At 38.3% G+C, this 24225-nt stretch overlaps 1 protein-coding gene across 1 annotated transcript; it reads right to left on the reverse strand.

Annotated features, from left to right (window-relative positions):
- Positions 1-365: 365 nt before the first annotated feature.
- LRRC58 (leucine rich repeat containing 58) lies at positions 366-24225 on the reverse strand. The gene is made up of 4 exons (XM_010387088.2): positions 23608-24225; positions 10816-10944; positions 9859-10136; positions 366-6850 (listed from the first exon to the last, which is right to left on the reverse strand). Exons 1-4 carry the CDS (start codon positions 24105-24107, stop codon positions 6642-6644), a joined length of 1116 nt encoding a protein of 371 aa, XP_010385390.1. The 5' UTR covers positions 24108-24225; the 3' UTR covers positions 366-6641.

Consider the following 24225-nt stretch of genomic DNA (forward strand, 5'->3'; position numbering starts at 1 on the left):
AACCACAGCATTCTTCCATATCCTGGAATCTAGAAAAATATTAGGTGTTCTAATGTCACCAAAATAATGGCACTATAAAATATTGATATGAAGTGCTATGTCAATGTGCTCAGTTAGAACTATATTACTCTGGGTTAAGACTGTGTGATTCTCTACTAAATGCAAGAAATAACTGGCCTTAGTTAGCAGGATGATCTCACCAATTTCTTATTAGAGCATGCATCCGTAAGTCTATTGAGACTGTGGAAGCAGAAGGAAGACTAGTAGACAAGTCTAATTTATCTTATCCATTGCATCTAGAACAGAGTCAATGTTAGTACATACTTAATGTATTCAATGATATAACAAGTAATCAGGCAAATATCAACAATATAGAGACTTTAATATAGAAATGGATTCCAACAAAACAGTTTTATTAAAATAAGGCACAATGCTTGATATGGCAAAATTCACATAGAGGACTGGCTAATATAAGATCTTTTGTATGAACTGGGGGAGGGGAAAGTAGGTGGTAGAATTGAAGCAGCCCAAATATTCTTTTAAGAACATTTAGCATTACAAGGCAATACATAAATTTGATATTAATATAATAAACGGTAACTTATCCTAAAAATAAAAACTGTTGAATCATGTTGCTGAATTACACTTATTTCTACCATTAAGTTTGTTATCTATTTATCTATAGATGTAGATACTCCAAATTTGCAAGATTTCAAATACAGAAAATTAAGAAATCAGATCATAAAAAGTAATTTGACCAAAGTAAAAGTATGTTTTCAGTATCCTTCGTTAATACTTTGACATCCCAAACTTTACAAAAAACTTACAATGCTGGTTATTTAAAACTTTTCTCCCGTTATGTTTTTGTTTCTCATGAATACAAACTGGGCTCAGAAATGCAAAAAAACCTCAACTGCAAGCATACACGTCTTTACATGATTGTTGTGAAGTGACTGTTTAGGTTAACATTCTTTCTCAATATCACAATGTTAACAATTTAAGTCAGAGAAAGGATTCTCTTAAACATAAGTGGTAGACATAATTAACCAATTTAGTCGTTTTTGCAATACTGAACAGCAATGTCAATCTTATTCCCACATCTTCCAATAGCTGGAATTTACAATAAAAAAGTCTTATCCAATTTATTGACAGTCAAAGGAACAAGTACTTTCTGGTGAATGCAGATGCTCTTTCCACCATAGTTTTGTGGTATGACAGTATATAAATAACTTCATTAAACTAATATAATACACTTTAATATTTACTGGACTGAATACTGTCCTTTACAACAACTATTGAGAAAGACTAATGTTAGGTAAAAGTCTGGTAGCAACCAAATCAATATTGCCCTATGAGTGTTCAATAATATGCAGAGTTCATTAGTGAACTGTTTTTTTAATAACAATTATTAATAAATATAGACCAAGGGAGATAGAAAAAGAATGGGAGATATTCACATACAAAAGTATTCAAACATGTCTCACTTTCAACCTATATTACAAAGAAAACCAGTGGCAAAATACGCTAAGCCTTACAATATCTTCATATGATGCTATAAATATGAAGTTGGTTGGAAACTGCTGTCATTCTTTGGTGGCACCAGATAAATTTTTAAAATAATATATAAGAGAACGTATCTTTTCAGTGATTTTATTTCAGGGGACACTGATTCTTATGGCTTTGACATTCTGGGACAGAATGCATGGTAGAGGTTCCCTCCCCAGAAGTCCTAGACTGATACACATTAGGCCATTTTATGAGAAGGAATCTTTCAGTTTTTCCCTCAAGTCAAATGAAAAAGGTAACAATGTTGTCAGAAACAACTTATTAAATAATATAGATCTCCAAACTTTGGGTCTAGAGTAGAGGATTTAAGGCACATACTTCCTGACCACAACTGAAATCACTGATACCTTTAAAAAGATACGACTATGAAAATACAAAATTGCACATAATTTTTTATTTTTTATTTTTTTGGGATATCGAGTCTTGCTGTCACCCAGGCTGAAGTGCAATGGCGCAATCTTGGCTCACTGCAACTTCCGCCTCCTGGGTTCAAGCGATTCTCCTGCCTCAGGCTTCTGAGTAGCTGTGACTACAGGCATGCGCCACCACACCCGGCTAATTTTTGTATTTTTAGTAGAGACATGATTTTGCCATGTTGGCCACGCTAATCTCAAACTCCTGACTTCAGGTGATCTGCCTGCCTCTGCCTCCCAAAGTGCCAGGATTACAGGTGTGAGCCACCACGCCTGGCCCCAAATTGTACACTATTAAATTCATTAATGTTATACAGGGCATAACACTTAATATGGAAACAGGGACATTCAATATAGAAGGAATCAGAACTATGCCTTATAGGTCACATTGCATAAAAATCTATACAGTCGCTTTTACTATTGTTAAGTCCCTGGCACAACTTAAAAAGCCCACTATTTTGGACTAAATGGAGAGTAATATTTATAACGACATAATAAAATCTCTATTTTTGGATAAAAAAAGAATCATTTAGGTAAAAACTAAATGTTCCTAACTAAATGCAGCTTAACTAACCTTATATATACATACTATAACTGATAGTTTTGTCTACCAAGGGTCTTATGAAAACTTAGGAATAATAACCATTAACTTTTTACATAAATAGCAACTGCTAAAATGCTTTAAAAGATCAAGTTTTATTTGCACTATTTGCTTACTGTTTTTTCTTTTTTACATAGTGAAAAGGTAAAACATTAACCAAGGCTACCTGTTATACCACAATTCCAGGTTAACGACGTATTACTTTCTCCCTTTGGGAACAGCAAGGTTGGCTGTAAGAAGATCCTATTACTTGCTGGCCCTTAATTATGGAGGGATATGGATGATCTCCCAATAGCAAACACTGAACAAATTTGGTGATAAAGGTTTTTGGATGGTAGTCAGTAGGCCACTCAATAACTTCATTTTAAAACAATTCACTATTACTTTAAAGGGCTTTCTTGGCCTACGACTGTCCCTAGGTGTGTGGTGACTTCTCTTCTAGCCCTGTGGCTTCTAAAACACTCCAGCAATCAGCCTCTTCCTTCTCTTTTTTTGTTTAAATCTGATAGTTACAAAATCTGGTAAAACTGGTGTGCACTATTACAAAACATTATTGTGGATTCCTTTTTACTTTTATTTACACAAACAAAAACTTCTCAAATTGAGGTACAATTTACAATGCAAATCTTTTTTTTTTTGTTTGAGACAGAGTCTCACTCTTACCCAGGCTGGAGTGCAGCAGAGTGATCTCAGATCACTGCAACCTCTGTCTTCCAAGTTCAAGTGATTCTCTTGTATTAGCCTCCAGAGTTAGCTGGGACTATGGGCGTGCGTCACCATGCCCGGCTAATTTTTGTATTTTTAGTAAAGATGAGGTTTCACCATGCTGGCCAGGCTGGTCTCAAATTCCTGACTGCATATGATCCACCCACTTCGGCCTCCCAAAGTGCTAAGATTACAGGTGTGTGCCACCGTGTCCAGCCAAGTCTTTACTTTTAAATGTGGTAACCTGAAGTTCTAAATATCAACAATTTTTGAACAAAAGACACTTCAGCACACATTCAGAAGTAAAATATGACAGTCACCTTTGGATTTACCTCCACTACTCAAATACTAGAATACTGAGGACCCTGGCCAGCTGGTCCTTAATATTAGTCAGCCAATCCCTGGCACCCTGGAATCCATGTATCATATTCACTAATCTTCCTATTGCCCAGAATCTTAGCACTTATTTCACCAACTCAGTTTGGTGATGCTGAGACAATTGATTCTAGGGATAAAGACTACTAAGAATGCACAGTGTACTAATTCCAATTTAAAATACTAGCACTGAAGAATGCCATTCTAAATATGTTAATGTTATGCTTAAGCAGTTTTATCTGTAGATTTGGTCACTAAAATTGTCCAAGTAGATCAATATCAAAAACTTATTTCATTATAAAAATTAGACTTTGCTAATTCTGTCTTTTAAAAACCCCAATTAAAGATTATTTATCATAATTAAACATAAGTATATGACTTAGGAACTAAAGCGACAGACTGTTATTTTAAATACATAGTTAGCTATATGACTTGGGAGCTGATTATCTGGTTTCTAGATTATCAAGTCCCTTGTATCTGACTTCTGGTTAATTTCCCTAATCAGTTACAAGAAAAGGAAAGGTAGGATAAAGAAACAGGGAAAATCTTAGAAATTATTAGCTGCTCTTATAAAACGTCAGGTCAAAGATTTACAAAAGATAAAACCGACAGCTAAACGTATACTTCATTAAAAATTACCAAGAGACAACGGTACGCTGATCATAGGTTTTTCAACTATACATAGAACCATAACATTTTGTTGAAATAATACTGTGATATACATCTATATTCTTATATGCAAAGGCCAGAAACTCTCTGGTTGGACCTATTTACATCTGTAAAAGATGAAGCAGTAGACCTTCTTTCTAGGAATTTGGAAAGGCTATGTAAGATTATATATTTACATACCTATCCATTTATTTTACGAAGACTAACTCTTAGAAGACTACTCAAGCAGTTGCTCAAGTCAAGCTGGTAATTGATTAGGAAGTAGGCATAAGCATTCAGGCCAAAAAAAATTGGTCCTATCAATTTGAGTATTTTACTATGAATACATGATTTTCTATGAAAATATCTTATGTATCTTAGCTAAGTCACTTATTTACAAAACATTTTACATTTGTCACTTAGGCACAGCCTAAGTCATCTTTACCTTTCATAATTGTACACTCTGCAGTTTGCTGTGGCTCACATGGAGAAGTAAGCAAAGACTTTATACCTCTATTTTATGACTGTATTACTCTTCTAGCCAGTAGGAACATATTAGATTACTTCTATAGACACAGAAAATTTCTCAATCAAAAGGAAAACAAAATCTTACTACATTATAACAGGGTAAAGGTGTAGGGATTCATTCTATAGCAGCGTTTCACATCTGCAGTTCATGAAACTCTCATGTTTCATGAATTAATATACAAATAAACACATAAATCCTGAATTATGCTAGTTTCTTCTAAAATAAAAAATATATATATATGAAAAAAACTCTAATACATTTATATGTTATTATACAACAATCTGCTTTTAAGAAATGGTGTGCCATGAATGCCAGAAATCAGAAAAGGTATCACCTGATGTTCTAACGCTTATCTGACCTGTATATTTGACATTTCTTACTGCATGTTTAACATTTAACAAGTGATGTTATTAGTTATTTAATGATTACCAGTAAGCATTTACTTTATATCAACTTATATTGTACTTAAATTCTACTTAAAATTCAATTTGTATTGCATGTTAAACTAGTTAATAAAAATTTGGTAATTTCTAATAGCAATTAATTTGTGAAACTATTTTCCTGCTATACATTAAGGATATAATATATTAATAAGCTTTTTCTATTTTATTAATACTTTATTTTTGAAAATGCTTCCATAGTTAAAGTAGCTCTGGAAACGGTTTTATTAGGTATAAGGACAATGACACCTTTTCCCCATTTTTGTTTGGCTTGTTGTGATGTTTTTCTAGTTTCATTAGTTTTTCTTTAAAAAGCAGAGAAAGATGGTCCAGTACGTGACATGGGCAAGAGTCATATTTTTTCCCTACCCATTTAATGCAAGATATAAAGAAGCTTTCCTAGCTTATATCTCTTTTAGAATTTTTTGTTAAAAATTCTTACTCTGTCTTATGATGAACAGATTGATCAAGACTATGGCCTACCATTAAGTGTAAAAGTAATGTGCTTATAAGGGATGAGTGCACATTTAAACAAAAAAATATTAAGAGGCCCATGGATATCAGATATACTGTTATTTACCTAGTTCTGCTAAAGAATATTTTAAAATGTTCTGCATGGTATGTCAGGTTATATGTTGCTCTGGCATTATTTCTTGAATACATTTTTATATCCTTGCTGGATTAAGGCACTATAACAATCATTGCTAGATTACATAAGGTTAATAGCAATCCTATAGAACAAAGGAAAAGAACAAAAAAGTTTTAATATCCCACTTAACCGTTATATGCCTTACGTCACCAGTTAGTTTGTCAGAAAGGTTTACGTCCTATGTAACCATCTGTGAGCTTCTCTGAACTAATCCAGACATACAGGCAATAAAAAAAGGGAGGGTGAATCCTGTTTATGGCATATAATACATATATATATGGCACATATAGTATATATGGTATATAGTGTTCTACCTAAACCCAAGGGCAACTCTGGCAATTATAGCTTTGATTATTTCTCACTTTCTCCATCTCAACTGCCAAAAGGTATACTACTTATGGCTTATTGTAGAACTGCTCTTCAAAACGTACCATTCTGCTTTGTGATTCAGGTAAAACTTGAGTGAAAACTGCAAACCATCAGCCAAATGTGGAACTATCATTCACAATAAATTATGTTAAAAGAATCCAAACATGGGACTGGACTCATTCCTGCTGAATGGGTAGATGAAACACAAAATGTTTTATATCATCCCAGACTCTTGCATGAACACTTAAGATGAAGATGAAGTTTCTAGTGAACTTCAAGCTCTATTTTCTTATCTAACCACCTTTGCTCAGTTTTTTAAGTATTTCACACCAGTGTGCACTCCTATTCAACCAAGAAGAACTTTCTGCATTCTGCGTGCAGCAACACTAGCTTCATCTTCTGAGTCAGATTCACTCTGGGATGTGGAGCTGTGAGAGGCAGAACTGCAAGGGGAAGAGCATTCTGGGGAACACAAGTAGTGCATCAGTGGGAGGCGATACTTCCCACAGAAGTCCACAAATTTAATTTGTCTGACACAGCAGTCAAAGTAGACTCCTAAAGAGAAGAAGGAATACAAAGTAATCATTACAAAGCAAGGAACCAATTTCTTTTTCAGCCCTTTCTCCAGTGTTCTGGAGAAACGTCATATATCATTTTCTGTTATGAATCTTAAGCAGAAATAGTACTTGCTCATATAGCTGTCTACAAGCCTCCTGGAAGGTCTTAAAGGTAGAGTCTGGGTGTAAAGAGGTAACCAGGAAATTCATCTTAAAGGGAGCAGGTACAGAAAGGACACTGTGTACTTAGCTTCTTTTCTCTGGGAGACTTGGGGCAATGGCTGATGGAGATTTTAGGATACCTGAGGTGCCTTTTCTCTATTACCCAAGCCACCCCCTTGGTACTACCCTACAGTCACAGACTAAAACAAAACAACATAAAAACTCCTTTAATAATTATCTTAAAAGAATTCGTATACAAAAAATTTTCAGAAAGGGGATGACTTTTGGTACTCCTGTTCTTATGTACTGGGAAGGCAAAATTGAAAGAAATAAAATGCCATTTTACATTTCCAAAGACTGTAAATCTTCAGGCCTCAGATCTGTTTCACTGATGATCTCACTTGATTCTCATACAATTACACACCTTCAGGTAAACTGAAAGTAATATCTGGCCCTTTTGATTCCTAGGTTAGTGCTCCTCGACTGTGGCCCTTCAGTTAAGTAAAAACAGAGCTAGAGCCGAGAGGAAAGCAGATGTTGCTGTGCCTCTGGATTCTAGTTGGTCCTTAAAATGATACTGCAAATATCTAACAGACAGACTGTCACAATGGTTGCAGTATAACCAGAACATCTAGAATTTTGGTCCAATCACCTCTCTGGAGAGGAATCTCAAGCTCTATACTCTGCCTAAGTTTCTTCTGGCACCAAATACTGTGTGTTTATCACATAAGGGACCAAAATTAAAAGATGTGGTCCAAGCAAAGGAAAAACAATGAATACCACTTTTATTTTTTTCCTGGTATCTCAACTAACCATGTAGTTTTTTGATCTTGTAGTAAATATAAAAAAGGGGAAATTTGTGGTATATTACTTGGAATGATTTAGGAAAGTAGATACATTAAATAAGTTGGTCAATCAAAAACCGATAATAAATCCCCCAAAATGTGTTAGCTTCTCGAAAACAGATGAAAGAAATAAAATAAAGCATTATGGGAGGTACGATGAACTAAAGCAGTATAATACTATCTTGTGATTTATAAGATTTCAGATTATACAAAGAGAAAAATATCTCTGAGAATATAAAAGTACTTTTAAGTTAGTTTAATAACTAACAAATTTGAGGGGGAAATGTCTAACAGATTATCTCAAATTTTAAACTGAATTTTTTTTTTTTAAGAGACAGGGTTTCACTCTGTCACCCAGGCTAGAGTGCAGTGACATGATCACAGCTCATGGGAGCCTTGAACTCCTAGACCCATGCCATCCTCTTACCTTAGCCTCCTGAGTAGCTGGGACCACAGGTACATGCCACTATGCCCAACTAATGTTTCTATTTTTTTGTAGAGACGGGGTCTCGTTATGCTGCCTAGGCTGGTCTCAAACTCCTGGGCTTACGAGATCCTCCTGCCTCAGCCTCCCAAAGTGATGGAATTACAGACAGGCATGAGCCACCACACTCGGCCTTAAGCTGGTAATTTTTAAAGCATTTTTGTTCTTAAGATAAATGGCACACCAGTATACTAAAGAAGTCATTAAGGAAATATTTAAGAGAGAAAAGAGAATTCCTGTAGAGATCCATTTCCAGAAAAGCACGAATTCAAAGAAGAGATTTAGACTTTCAGGCCTGAGGGTCTGGTGTGAATGCTGCCCTATGTGTTTTCCTCTGTCACCGTGAAAGCTAATTCAGGAATGGAGAATCACAGAGAAAAGCGTAAGCACTTTGAACTTGGCACAGTGCTGCAATCTCTACTTCTAAGAGTAGGTGGCCAGAAATGACCCAGAGCATTATCTTTTTTAAACTCAAAGTGTCTTTTTATCTTTTAACAATCTTTGAATAATTTGATAATTTTCTCCCTTTTAATGTAATAGCTTCAAGACAAGATCGGACTGCCAGAGAAAGTCTCACCTGGTTTTGAACATCATTACACAGCATTTCCTCAGTACCTACTGGATTTTTTAAAAGTAGTCTTTTATGAAGGAGCCAACATAAAAAATGACCTACTATCAGTCAGTAATTCTCACCCACACACCCTGGCACTTCAGGCTCTTCACAACCTGAACTCAATGTAGCTTTCCACTCTCATTACTCCCCTAACCTTACATTTGGGGCAAATTACTACTCATCCAACAGTCTGCCCCATACTCTTCCGTCTCCACTTTGTATTCTCCATCTGAAAAATTTCCTATCCTCAATCTTACCCTATCAAAATCTAATTCATACCTCAATAATTAGCTCATTCTTTCCAGATCTAATAAAATGTACTCTCCCCCTCCTTTGATTTCCAGAAGCATTTTGAATTCCTTGGGATACTTACCTGACTCTGCCTTATATCATTTGCATAATTCTCTCCAAATGCTCTAAACTCAAGACATTTTGAACCATGGACTTAAGGTAACATAAAGTTTTGTGTACAATCTGTAACTGGCACACATTCAGCCCATTCTCATACATCTTGAATCATACCCTATTAAATCTGATACAGGGAATGGTGGGTCTAAGAAAATATCCTTCAAATAAATATAAAAGGTGTCCAAACATTTTAGAAACAGTTTTTAAACAATTAGAACTGTTTACACTTCCTTGAGTTTCCTCTCATTTTACCATCTTGATTTATTATCTTGTGACAAGACAGGATGAGACTTCCTGGGTATGTTCCTTATGTATGAATCCTAAAATATTATGAAAAATAATTCTTAAAAAAAATCCAGAGTGAAATGTCTTTCTCATAAATGAGTGAAAAAATAAAGGGAACAGAAATAGAGACAGCTTTTGTCTGACAGAAGACTTAATTAATTTTAAAAAGAGCTAAGTAAGTGGGAAACATGAATACTGAATTAACTTACCTCCACATTTTGGGTTTGGGCAATTGCTGGCTGAACCCAAGTATCTAAGAAGATTCCCAGGAAGATCATAGGGAGTGTAGGAAATATTTCGGATCTTAATGGTCCGTGCAGCTAATTCCAGGAGAGTTGGAGGATCATAGGTTAGATCTCTAACAAAACGAACAACCAATGGATTTCCTCGTAAACTCAACTCTTCCAAATGAATAAGGTTGAGGATCTCTCGTGGCAGATATGTCAGCAAGTTATTGTGAAGACTTAGGGAACGAAGTGAATGCAACCTAGAATAAATGCAGTATAAAAACCAATGGCAGTAAGCAACATAACTACCAAAAATATTGAATATATGTGTGTATACAGAACTTGATTTCCCCTTAAGAATGAGCAATCAATATTAGGGTCAACTGAAGTAAAACAAAAAGGTGCTGAAACTAGATCAAAGTGCAGATTTGGAAATGTCATGAAGGACTTTTGTCCTTGGACTCGGCGAATTTAGAATACTCAGAGAGTGTTCTGATGTGCTAACTGCTATAAAAGCTAGATTTGAAGATGGGGGTGGGCAGTGGGCATGCTTTTTCATTCAGATAACTAAAAAAGGAAAGATTTCAAATGCAACAGAAATTAAGATCCTTCACATTATAAAGCCTAATTAGGACATAAATGTTTCATATCAAATATAAAATTACTAAAAGTCCCATAAAACCTAGGGAAATATATGCTAATGCTCAATTCTTTGATTACAGAAAATAGACTGAATAAATATTTTGAGGAATAAATCAGAGCATTTAAAAGTGAAATTTTAAAAACCCAGCTCGCAGCAAACCTCAGAACTATAATTAACATGTATCACTTACTTTGAGAATATCTAATTCTTTTTTACATATAAAACGTGAGTGAATGCAAGACAATAATTACTAAGCACAGATGTCTGTGTATATACAAATGCCTGGAACTACTCACTGTGAAAGCTGAGGAGGTACACTTTGGATTTTGTTGTCACATAATACCAAGTAATTCAGAGAAGGCAGATTTCCTAATTCTGGTGGGATTTCTTTAATGAAATTTCCTCCAAGATATAAGCACTCTAAACTGCAAAAATAAATGAACAAAACCAAAAAAGTAAATAAAGTTGAAAAAGATACCCCATTGTGTCTACTACAATAAACACGTTTCATCTATTCATTCAGCAAATGTTTTACTTAAGATTTGTTATGTGCTATCCAGTCTCTAGAGAAACAATGCAATTTTCAGGGAGCTTATACTATAGCTAAGCAGACGAGACAGACCAATGTTAGATAACTTTACAATGAAACACAAAACAAGGCCAAAAATAGGCATTACAATACCAAAATAAGAGGGACAAACCATAAATGGCATTAGGAGTTGAATGAAAAGGAAGATAAAAGTTTTAAAAAGGCCACAGTAGTTCTGAATGGAATAGGCTTCCCCAAAGGGCTGTGACTTCAGCTGGGCTATGGACTTAGCCCATTTAGATGAGAAGAAAAAGTACACTTCAGGTTGGAGCAGAGGGCTTGTTAGGCACAATGAATATACCTTTTAATAGACGAGAATTCATCTTGAGGAATCAAAGATTAAGGTTGTACAGAGACCAGATTACAAGAACGCTGAATTCTATGTTAGTATGCTTGGATTTGATTGATGCCCTGACAGGCAACGGGAAAACCACTATCTTGTTTTTGAACAGACTTTAAAACTATGAAGTCTCTACATTTCTTCTTTGCTCTTATTATAGCAATTACATACTTCAGAGGCTGTGTAAATTGCCCACTACTATAAAATCAAAGTTCCAGGTAATTATACTGTTTTCCAACAATAGGTTAACATTTTAGACATAGCATATATTGCACCAAAATAGAAAAAAAGAGAGTACTCTTTGATGATTACTGTTGAAAGGCTTCCTTCAAAAGATTTTTGCAAGGGGTAGCAGGATCAGTTCTATGTGTGTGTGTGTGTGTGTGTGTGTGTGTGTTTGTGTATATATATGTGTGTGTGTATATATATATACACACACACACATATACATACACATATGTAGTACACAAACACATACAGATTTTTTCTCCCAATACTGTATTACTTTTATCTTTCTGTTAAATCTGCTAACTCAGTAGAACTGTTTTTTCAAAACACCTTTAAATGTGGGAGAAAACAGCCTACTAAAGTATTACCTAAACTTCCACAGTAAGAATTCCCTATTTTTAAAGCTATGGAGTCCTGATCCCATCCAGATGCACTAAATCAGAGTCTCCCTCCCTTGAATTGCCTGTGAAGTGGCAGATTTCAGAATATAAGGTGTAATTTTAACAGATAAAGCCAAGTTACCTTGTGCAGTCATAGCTATTTACAAATCCATAATTGGCATTTAAGAGCACTCCTTAACCTACAACTTTGCCAACACCTAGTATTATCACCAGCATTTATTTATTTATTTACTATTTGATGGTATAAAAAATGGTACCATTCTGTGTTTTTAATCTGCAAATCTGTAGGTCCCTAACTATAAGTGAAGTTGAGCATCTTTTTATAGTTTTAGACATTGGTATATCTTTAGAGAATCACCTATTCATATCATTTACCTATTTTTCTCATGAATTATACAGCTTTATCTCATTGATTTGTTGGGAGCTCTGCTGTTGTTAAATACACATATTCTGCCTAACTTTGTTCCTTTGTGGTCTCGAGCATGGTCTATTTTCATTCATGTATTATATGTACAAAAAGAACACGTAGCTATTATGATTGACCTCTTAACTGAGCAAATTTTTTTCTCTTACTATTTTGCCTTCTTGCTCTGGTGGTTAGTCTCCTACTATAAACATGATTTTCCTTCTTCCCTTAGAGTCCTGTCAATCTTTGCTTTCTTTCCCATTAATATACAGAAATTATACTACAGATACATTCAAGCTCATGACTGCTAAAAACTTCCTGAAGTGAGCCTTAATTCATATGAAGGATTTCTATTTGTTCTTTTTTTTTTTTTTTGAGACAGACTCTCACTCTGTCGCCCAGGCTGGAGTGCACTGGCATGATCTCAGCTCACTGCAATCTCCGTCTCCCAAGTTAGGTCAAGCAATTCTCCTGCCTCAGCCTCTCGAGGAGCTGGGATTACAGGTCCCTGCCACCACACCTGACTAATTTTCACCACACCTGACTAATTTTTGTATTTTTAGTAGAGACGGGGTTTCACCATGTTAGCCAGGATGGTCTCGAATTCCTGACCTCAGGTGATCTGCTCACCTCAGCCTCCCAAAGTGCTGGGATTACGGGCGTGAGTCACCGTGCCTGGCCTCTATTTGTTCTTTTAAATACATTTTGCCCTGAAATCTATGTCCTCTGATTATCAACACTGCTTACCAGTTTTATTTTTATTGGTATTTATTTCATTCAATCCCAGCTCCACAACTTACCAGTATAAAAATTTGGACCAGTTACTTAATCTTGCAGTTTCTTCCTTTTAAAAATGGAATAATATTATCTATCATATAAAATGCCCAGTTAACAAATATGAACATCTACAATGTGCCAGGCACCATTCTAGGGAATAGAATGCAAATAAGTTCAAGTTCTTGACCTGAATAAGTTTACATTTTAGTGAGAAGACAGACAATAAATCGATAACATGTCTATTATGCCAGATAGTTTTCAGTGTCACAAAGAAAAAGGGGGAACAATCAGATAGTGATAGAAGTGACACTCTAGAGAGGGTGGTCAGAAAAAGTTCCTCTTAGGAGATGACATCTGAACGAGATCTAAATGAAATGACTGAGTACAAACCCCAACGGAAAACTGATTGGTGTGTTGTGAAACAGCAACACAGCCAGTTTGACTAGACGAGTAGATCAGAGTGACTGAGGTGGGACTGTGGTCATCAAAGAGATCAGAGAGGTAGCCTAGGAAGGCCACATCACAGAATGCCCTTTGGGCCTCTGTAAGAGCATTTTGAAAAAACAGTTCTGAACAAAGCCTAGTCATTTAACTTGACTTTTTAGAAGGATCACTTTGGCTTTTGAGTGGCAAACAACTGGAGAAGGGGTTAGGGGAGCACTGTGGGCAGGAGTAGAAGGAGGAAAAGCAGATTGGAGCCTAATCCAGTACTTCAGATGAGAAATGACAGATTTGCCTGGTACATCATTTCCTATCCCTTTCCTTATAACTTATTGGTGTATTTTTATTTTAAGTGTAAATCTTTATAAATGGAGTATAACTTGATGATTGACGCTCGGACTTGTGTTTTCTATTATCATGGTGTATCTCCACGTACTTTTTCCCTTTAGTTCTGCTTCTTATTGTGCTCCTCAAGTTTCTTTTTGTTCTTTTCCCTCTACTTCCACTGTTTTGAACTGTATATGCTATTTCTATTTTGCTAGGAGTTACCCCCTTCAATTTTCTTTGTACTCTCTCTCACTCTCAAACACATAACCATGCTATCTTCTGTCCTTCTCTTCGTATCATCTCCTAGATTTAGTTCTACCCTGATTTTCTACCAATTTATTTTATTTCCAATCAGTAATTGATTCAGATTTATCAGTATGTTTTCCCAATTTATTCATCATTTTTTTTTGGAGGCTTATTTCTTTTAAGGTTTTTCTTGGAGTGCATCCTTTAGAAGTTCTTTCAGCAAGAACTCATGATTGTTAATCTTTGAGCCCTTTGTCTCTGGCATTTTAATTTTTTCCCCCTCACTCTTGAGTAATAGTTTAGCTGGGCATAAAATTCTAGGTTGGCAGTTACTTTTCCTCGGCACTACAAAAATTCTGCTCCATTATCTTATTACAGCCAGTATTACTCTTGTTCCTTTGTAGGTAATCTTTTTTTTTCTTTCTTCAATAGGATTAAGGATTTTTTCTTATTCATCTTTAATGTTCTAAAGTTTTACTATGACACGTTAAGATATCAGTTTAGAGAGCTCCCTTTCTTTGTGGGAAATTTCAGCCACTATTACTGCACACATTGTCTTTCTTTCATTGCCTTTCTAGAATTGCTCTAAGCAGTTTATTTTTTATTATTTTTTTATTTTTATTTTTTGAGATGGAGTCTTGCTCTGTCACCTAGGCTGGAGTGCAGTGGCACGATCTCAACTCATTGTAACCTCTGCCTCCTGGGTTCAAGCAATTCTCCTGCCTCAGCCTCCCGAGTAGTTGGGATTACAGGTGCCTGCCACCAGGCCTGGCTAATTTTTGTATTTTTAGTAGAGACGGAGTTTCACCATGTTGGCCAAGCTGGTCTCAAACTCCTGACCTCATGATCTGCCTGCCTCGGTCTCCCAAAGTGCTGGGATTACAGGCATGGGCCACCGCACCCGGCTGCTCTTAGCAGTTTTAACTTCAGATCTATCCTCTATGTCTTAATACTTCTTTCATACTTTTTATTTCTTTATCTCTTTAAGCTGAATTCCAGGAAAATAACTGAGTAAAATCATTCAGCTTATGGATTCATTCTTCAGCTGATTTCTATTCACCTTTTAGTCTAGTTAGTCAGTTAATAATTATATTTTTTCATTTCTAGAAACTCCAATTGCGGTTTTCCTGTCAGTTTTAAAACTCTCTATTCTTGCTTCACTGATGAAGTTCCTTCCTTTACCTCTCTGAAATTAGTAAATGTACTTAAAAATTCATTGCAGATTGCCTTATTACAGATATTTTCTCAAGTATAATTTTTCTGTCTTTCATAATCTCAGCCTTCCTTGATGTGTGGTTATTCAAAATGCCAAGTTGAATCAAACATTTTGTCTTTTTAAAAAATACATTAGGCCAGGTGCGGTGGCTTACACCTAATCCCAGCACTTTGGGAGGCTGAGGCAGGCAGATTACTTGAGGTCAGGAGTTCGAGACCAGCTTGGCTAACTGGTAAAATACCATCTCTACTTAAAAACAAAAAACAAAAAACAAAAAACAAAAAAAAATTAGCCAGGTGAGGTGGCAGGCACCTGTAATCCCAGCTACTCAGGAGGCTGAGGCAGGAGAATCACCTGAACCTGGGAGGCAGAGGTTGCAGTGAGCCGAGGTCGCACCACTGCACTCCAGCCTGGGTGACAAAGTGAGACTGTGTCTCAAACAAACAAACAAATATATGTATTATTGACACTTTAAAAAAACATATTTCTGATCGTGTAAAGCTTTTCAAAATTCCATTTCCCTCTTTAGACTTAAAATGTTTAGAAAAAGTAAGCTGATAACTTTGATTTTATGTTATTTTCTTTCTCTTTCAAAGATTATCTTGCAGCAAAAGTCAACTGGTTACAAGATTGAATTCTCCTACTGCAAGTGCTTAAGCATTGGTGAAAAAAGTTCCTAGGCAGGATTTTTAAAATTCTACCAAGTATGGCATAAGTTACTGCTCAGTTACTCAGAAATCCCTATTTTTCAATGATGATAGCTACTTGAATAGAATAGAACGGAACAGAATGGAATAGAATATTTGGAGTTCAAATATTCAGAAACTACTAGGTTCCTGGAAAAGGAACTATTTCAATGAGAAGACTATGAGGGAAAAAAACTGAGCAAACTTCAAAGTCCTTTTTACAAAGGATTTGATAGCTAAATAATAACTTGCAATATAGTTTAGAGAGGGAGAAAAGAAAAAAGTGAAAAAAAGGAAGAGTGAGTCTGAGGGCAAGTGTAAATGTTATCCTTTCTATTTGCTTAGGTCAGTGTTATGGACTGAATGCCTGTGCCCTCCCAAAATTCATGTTGAAACCCTAACTCCTTAATGTTAGGGTATTAAAAAAGTGGGGTCTTTGGGTGGTAACTAAAGGATTAGATAAGGTCAAGAGGGTGGAGCCCTCATTAATAGGATTAGCGTCCTTCGAAGAGTCCCAAGGGAACTTGCTTCCTCTCTCCATCATGTTGATGTAGCAGGGAGGCACAGCTGGGGCTGCACATTCCATGGAGTTGGGGGGCGCCCTGCCCCTTCTGTGTTGGGACCGGAGCTCCCCAGGTGCAACTGTGGTAGCCCAACCTGCAGCTGCAGACCCAGGCCTCCTGCTCTACACAGCAGGGAGAAGCCCCAACCTCCTGGGTGGGGCTACAGCCACCTAAACTGCAGCTGTGGATCTGAGCCTCCCTGTGCTCTTGGGGGAGGGCTAGGAGCAGGCAGAATCTGCCTTCCTGCGAGCGGCTACAGCTGTCCTCCCAGGTGCAGGAGCTGGGTGTCTCTGCAGCCTGCCCCCTTGGGGGCCCCAGGAAGGATCCTCCCCCATCCCTGCAGGCTAAAGGGTGTCTTCTCCGGCTGCCTGGCCTCTCTCCAGCCCCTGCTCCAAGATGGGAGTGGGAGCTGGGGCTGAGCCAGGGGTGCCATGAAGGGCAGCAGGAGGCAGATTGATTCCTGGACAGAAGAGGGTGGGTCCCCAGTAAGGCCCCACCTTTGGGCCAGGGAGGGCCTGAAGGTTGGTGGCCAAGCTGCCAGTTGGGCAGACAGGAGTGGGGACTCCTGGTGCCTCTTCCCGCCCACCCATGGTCACCCATGAACTAATCAGCATGTACTTTCTCCCCTCTGAGGTCCACAAAAGCCCTGGGCTCAGCCAGAACAGGGCAGAAGAGGAAGAGGACAGAGAGAAGATGGGATGGGGTGACCAACTGCAGAGAGAAGTATCCTCTCAGCTGAGCACTGCAGAGACGACCTGTCGGGAGAGAGGAACTGCCCTCTCTGCTGAGAGCTTCAGAGACCTCCAAGAGCTTCAGAGACCTGCAGAGACATTCAAATGACTTGCCTGAGGAAAGGGGCCACCCTCTCCCGCGCCTCTTCTCTGCTGAGAGCTGAACACTTGAAGGGACGACCTGCCTACTGAGAGGAGCTATTCACTCCTCTGAGCTGTTCTAACACTAAATAATATTCTTCTTCACGCTTCACTTGTCTGCGTATCTCATTCTTTCCGGATGTAGGACAAGAACTTGGGCAAAAGTGCCATGGCCACAGAGGTTTCCGGCCAGAAAAATCAACACCCCAGAGATCCCATAACAATGTGAGGCCACAGTCAGAAGATTGTAGTCTATGAACCAGGAAGAAAGCCCTCACCAGACATCAAATCTGCCACCACCTTGATCTTGGAATTCCCAGCCTCCAGAACTGTGATATATAAATTTGTGTTGTTTATAAGTCACTCAGTTTATGTCTTCTTATAGTAGCCTGAACTTATTAAGACAGTCTGGAACCAAGAAAAAACTAGTCTCTGGTGGTTATTTGCTACTCAATGTCTTCTTTCAATGCTTTGGAAGTGGACGGGGAAGGTAGACGGAAAGGATGCCAAACATTAGTAGTTACCTTGACTTTGGCAGAAAAGGATTTGATGTTCTAAAATGTAACTAAGGCCGTGATTTTGCAATTACGTAAATTCTCTTTTGCAACTGATGAATAACACTAATCAAATTACATAACCATCATATTAAATTTACAGTTTCAGGCTTATTTTTTACTTTCTAACTCAAATAATTTCCAAATTTCTAGGGACTTGACACCTTTTGATGATTTGTGGGAATCAAATTTCTGTAACATACTCTACTGTTTCCAAATACACTTTTGTGTAAGAAGAAAGGAAACTGTTGTTGAATTTGTAGCAAAACTGTAGGGGTTAAGTTCTTGTGGTTATCAACACTGCAACTCTGTTAATTAGGGTTGGAACAATTCTATTCTTTCAGTACTTGAAGAATACAAAAAACAAGAAAAGTACTCACTGAATTTATGGAACGAATTATTCCTTTCCTGTTTAGCATTAATACATTGACCTTAAAACTGTCTCTTGATAAATAAGTCACGTTTCCAATCCTTAGGGATACTGCAGTGGATGCCTTTTCTCTATCAAGTACAATGACCCACTGAAAAAACAGGCTAGCACAGGTAAAATTAGAAAATGCTTTCTGCCTCTCCAATCAAATAAAAATGACACCGAACATCATAAAAACATACATTAAGCTGGGCACAATGGTTCACGTCTCTAATCCCAGCACTTTTGGAAGTTGAGGCAGGCGGATCTCTTGAGGTCAGGAGTTCGAGACCAGCCTGGCCAACATGGTGAAACCCCGTCTCTACTAAAAACAAAACAAAAGTAGCCAGGTGTAGTGGCAGGTGCCTGTAATCCCAGCTACCTGGGAGGCTGAGGAAGGAGAATCACTTGAACCTGGGAGGCAGAGGCTGCAGTGGGTGAGATCGCACCACTGCACTCCAGCTTGGTGGACAGGGTGAGACTCTAACTCTAAAAAAAAAAAAGAAACAACAACAACAACAACAACAACAAACAACCAAATAAACAACAATCAAAACCCAAAAAACAAAAAAATAAAAATATACATTAATCTTATCTTACATAGTTGGTTAAAGGGAGATGGAATTAAAGTAAGACAGGAAAGTACAAAGAGGTAGAAAACAGAAAGGAAAAGAAGCAGAAAGATAAGAACATCTGTAGATAAAGAATGTTTTCTTGAAGTAGCATCTTTGTATTAAATGATTTTCAAATACTAACACCACAGGATTTTAAGGTACCTATATGTTCAAAAGTAGACACACAAATAGATACATCATCTCTTTTTTTTTATACTTTAAGTTCTAGGGTACATGTGCACAACATGTAGGTTTGTTACATATGTATACATGTGCCATGTTGGTGTGCTGCGCCCATTAACTCATCATTTACATTAGGTATATATCCTAATGCTATCCCTCCCCCCTCCCAGATGCATCATCTCTTGATACTTGCCCCAAATTAAGGCAATAAAAAAAGTCAGATGGATGATGTTGAGAGCCAGTGAAAACCTCAGTATGTGATTCTAAATGTGGAAAAGAGTTTTCATTTAAACTTTACTGCATTCTATCATCTGGCTGAGTCATCTATCTCTTTCCTAAGATATCAACCTATTGTACACTAACCTCAAAACATTCCAGAGCATTAACTTTTAGCTTTTGTTTTGTCACACCTTCCTATTTCAATCTTTCAAAACCACAGCAAACAGATGGTGAGAAGCATCATGAACAGAAAAAGGAAGGCATTACTTAAGAAGAAAAGATTGTAGAAGAGTACCAATGAAACTCAGTTGTGCTCAAACCCACTCTCCAAATACCTAGCATACTGGATTTGCCAAACAATCCTGAAGTTTTGTTTACTTAAATAAAGTCTATTGGCCATTGAATGATAAGCTATTAAGCTCTTCCTCAATTAATGTCTAAGCTGAGAAGAATAAAAGGTATGATTCAGAAAAATAAGTCAGAATATGAATTATACCTACTTTTTCAGCATTATGTAACAAAAACAAATTTGCCTATATATACTATAGCCAAACAATTATATTTATTTGCTGAAGATTAAACACATTTTGATGGAAAGTATCTACATCCACAACTGCATGGTTCACACTAATAGCCTAATTTACTCCAGGAGAATGAAGTTAATCATAAAAATAAGTAAGATTTTCAATATATACTTGTTATACTTTGAAAGTGATCCTTCAGAAAATGTTAAAAAAAAAAAAAGATTTTGCCACTAGGGGAAAGAATCGATAGGGTATAGAAAACATAGATACCCTGCTAAATCTGGAGAGGTCAATGACACCAATTTAGCCATGAGTATTCATTTGTTATTCTTTCCTTAAATGATAAAGAGTGGAAGGAGTGGGGGAGTTTTCATGGATTATATAGTCTGTACTATTTTAATAATTGCTCTTACAGAGGACACGTATCTTCTTAATGTACCAAAACACTAGATCTGGTTTACAAAGCAGCATGGCATACACAGTATACAATATAAATCAGAGTAACCAATGAAGTCTAGAGAATCCACAGATTTTCTAAGAGAAGATGGTGTTCTTGGACAAGTAGTTTAAGAGGCTAAACCTCCACCTCTACATTTTTGAAGCTTTAATGCATCATATTAGTAGTAAATAGCCGTATTTGAGGGCTGAACCACATAACTCTTACTTGTCACTATCTGGCCTCAAGCAAAGTCAGTGATAATAAATCTCAGTCTCCTCATCTGTAAATAGAAGGGGACGATTTGGGTCATTGCCAAGGCTTTTTCGAGCTCAGAGTATATTTCTACACAACCCTTTTAACCTACACTCAATCAGTTTATATTTGGAGCATAGCCTAAACCTTTACCAATTCTTAGCAGTAAAGAGAAATAAAGCATGCAACTGAAAAATGAAAACAGTGACGTTAAAGATATCATACATTACTGGAGTCAAAGACACAATGAACAATAAACACAGATAGCACAGTTGCTAGCCCAGAAAATTGAGTCAGAAAATCAGTCAACTACGTGAATGACTTTGACAAATCCTCCTGATCACAAATCCAACAGTACAGAAGTCCAAAGATTCAAGTTCCAGGGTGGGTGCAGTGGCTCACACCTGTAATCCCAACACTTTGAGAGGCAGATGGATGGATCACTTGAAGTCAGAAGTTTGAGAACAGCCTGGCCAACATGGTGAAACTGTCTCTACTAAAAATACAAAAATTAGCTGGCGTGATGGCACGCTCCTGTAGTCGCAGATACTTGGGAGGCGGAGGCAAGAGAATCACTTGAACCCAGGAAGCAGAGATTACAGTGAGCCCAGATCATGCCACTGCACTCCAGCCTCGGCAACAGACTGAAACTCCGCCTCAAAAAAAACAAAAAACAAAACAAAACAAAAAAAACCCACGACCCTCCAACCCCTCGACAAAGATTCAGGTTCTAGTACTCTGCCACTGTGCAGAATTCAAGGGTCTGGAGTCATAGACCACAGAGGTCAAATACAGTTCCAACCCTTACTAGCCTTGTAATCTTGTGACTTACTTTCTCTGAGCCTCAGTTTCTGCCTCTGAAAAAAGGGAGCACATTATCTCATGGGATCATTGTGAGAATTAAAAAGCATATTTAGCACCTATGACAGGATCTACTGCATTGTAAGTATTAAATAAATGGGACTTTTGCCTACTTTTCTCTCCATACGATGGAAATAATACTTTCCCTAGGTTCCTGTTAGTATATTAAGAAAATCCCAAAGCTGGAATTATGTAACATTAAAATTAGAAGGAACCAAGGGCTGTCAATTTTACCTCTAATCTTTTCTCCGTATCTTCCATTTCTTATCATATACCCTAGTATCACCCTGGTATAAGCTACCATCATCTCTCGTCCTACTACAATGACCTCCTTCAAACCAGCCCTCAAAATCTCTATCTCTTCACCCTCTCCTCACTCCATTCCTGCACAGCAACAAGACACATGCTTAAAACTCTCTCACGTGCACTTAGAACAAAATCCAAACTTTATCATAGCCTTCAAGACCTGACATGGGCTGACTTGCCTGAATTTATATTTGCCACTTTCCCTCTTGCTCACTTCCCAGTACAATGTCCTTCTTTCAGAATTTTAGTAGTTACCCTCCTTGCCTCTGGGCTTTCCCATGTGCCTCTGTCATTTTGTCTCAAGGCATTCTGTAGGTCTTCATAGAACTCATAACCACTGTAATTAAATAATGAGGTTCACAGTTAGTTGTTTAATGTCTGTCTCCTGGATCATGTTCACCATTGTATCCCCAATACTTGGGACAGCGCCTGACACAGGGCAGGTATTCAGTAAATATCTATTTAAGAGTAAACAAAGAGACATCTTACCCACATGCTTCATTTTGTAGATTAGAAAGCTACAGTTAGGATATGCTACAGTTAGGATACAAGTGACTTGCCTAAGGCTGAGGCACCAAGAGTTCTTTTTTCCCAGGCCAATATTCTTTTGCTACACTTAACTCTGAGGTCCCTTCTACATTTAACATTCTATTATCTCTGAAAATACAATAAAGTGTGAAAATATCTTACAGATGGAAGATACCTCTTTTTCATTTTGTACAATACATTTCACTCTATTTCCCACTCCCCCACCGGGCACTTTTATTATCCTGTTTCTCTGCTTCCTCCTACAGTTAAATTTAACATATTTACTACATAATCTAGTAGGCGAAGCAGATAATTCCTGTAAACAAGGAATTATATCCAATAAGGTAAATGCAACGGCAGGATGAATGAAGCACAGAGAAAGTACAGTATAGGCTGTACTTTTTTGTGCAGGGAGTAGTAAAGAAAAAAATTGTTGTGCAGGGAGTAGTAAAAAAAGGAATCACAGAGATGATAACTTGAGATAGCTTTTGAAGGATGATAGGCGTTTGCCAGGTGAAGGAAACATTCCAAGCAAGGGAAACAGCAAGTGTACAGAGGCACTGCATCCATTCAACACATACTGAGTGCCTAACAGCAACTCCAAGCTGCTTTCTCTATGGGGAAAATGGATAGGTCACTGAACTCCACAAATGGTAGTTGGTAGAGCCACAGAGAAGACGAAGCTGCAAATGTAGTGGAAAGCAAGGGTCAGGTCAGAGCACCTTGTATGCCATGCTCAAAGGCATGTACTTTGATCTATAGAGATGGAAAACCACGGAAGACTTTTGAGCAAAGAAGTGACAACCTCTGATTTACATCTGTTTTGAGTTCCCACTCAGTTCGGATCACGCTCCAGATTCAATAAGGAAGACAGAAAAAATGCCTCGAGAATCCGCATAGGCCAAACACAACATACCAAACGGTCACACAAGCGATCATACTAGATATTTACAACAACTTGCTGGGATGGTTGGGCAGAACTCACTACCGCACAAAGACAAAGCTTGGAAATAGTTACGTGACAAACGCGAGGCGCCCAGGCCCGGCGCCCCAGGGTTCCCGGACACCGCCCGAGGCCTCCCCACCCTCCGGCACACACCCGCTGACCTCTGCAAGTTCTCGATCTCAGCCGGGATGCTCTGCAGCTGGTTGCCGCCCAGGCTCAGGGTCTGCAGCGCACGCAGCTCTAAGAGCGAGGCAGGCACCTCCTGGAAACAGTTGCCGCTGAGGTTGAGTACCTGGAGGCTGCGGCAGAGCGGCGACTGGGCCAGGCCCTTGGGCAGCGAACTGGGCCCGCCGAGCCGGTTGTTCTTTGCCAGCAGCGTGCGCAGGCCGCGCAGCGCGAGGAGCTCCGGGCCGAGCGCGGTCAACGCGTTGCCGCTCACGTCCAGCAGCTGGAGGTGCGGAAAGCCGCTGCCTAGCGCCCGCGGCAGCGACACCAGACGATTGTGAGGCAGCAGCAGCCGCAGCAGTGCCTCCCGCGAGCCGCGCCGCTCCTCGCCCCGCGCCTCCAGCTCAGACTCCAGCGTCTCGGTGGACACGCTGAGGCGGGACCAGTTCAGTTCGGCCTCCCCGGCCGTGACCACCGCCGCTCCGGCCTCCTCCATCCTAGCCACCGCACGGCGCTTGGCGCTGGATTCCCCAGAGCGCCGCGCGCCGTCCACAGGCCGGGAGCTCCGCGGCGCCCCGGAACCTGAACCAAGAGCTGAGTCGGAAGTGGCGCGG

This window comes from Rhinopithecus roxellana, chromosome 1, assembly GCF_007565055.1.
Source record: "Rhinopithecus roxellana isolate Shanxi Qingling chromosome 1, ASM756505v1, whole genome shotgun sequence".
NCBI lineage: Eukaryota > Metazoa > Chordata > Mammalia > Primates > Cercopithecidae > Rhinopithecus > Rhinopithecus roxellana.

Excerpts from the sequence above, each read along its gene's own strand:
- LRRC58 (XM_010387088.2), bottom strand. The coding sequence starts at position 24,107 with ATGGAGGAGGCCGGAGCGGCGGTGGTCACGGCCGGGGAGGCCGAACTG. Across the intron at positions 10,137-10,815 it reads GTACCTCCTCAGCTTTCACA|GTTGCATTCACTTCGTTCCC; the intron begins GTGAGTAGTTCC and ends CATTTATTCTAG. Across the intron at positions 6,851-9,858 it reads CCCAAACCCAAAATGTGGAG|GAGTCTACTTTGACTGCTGT; the intron begins GTAAGTTAATTC and ends TCTTCTCTTTAG.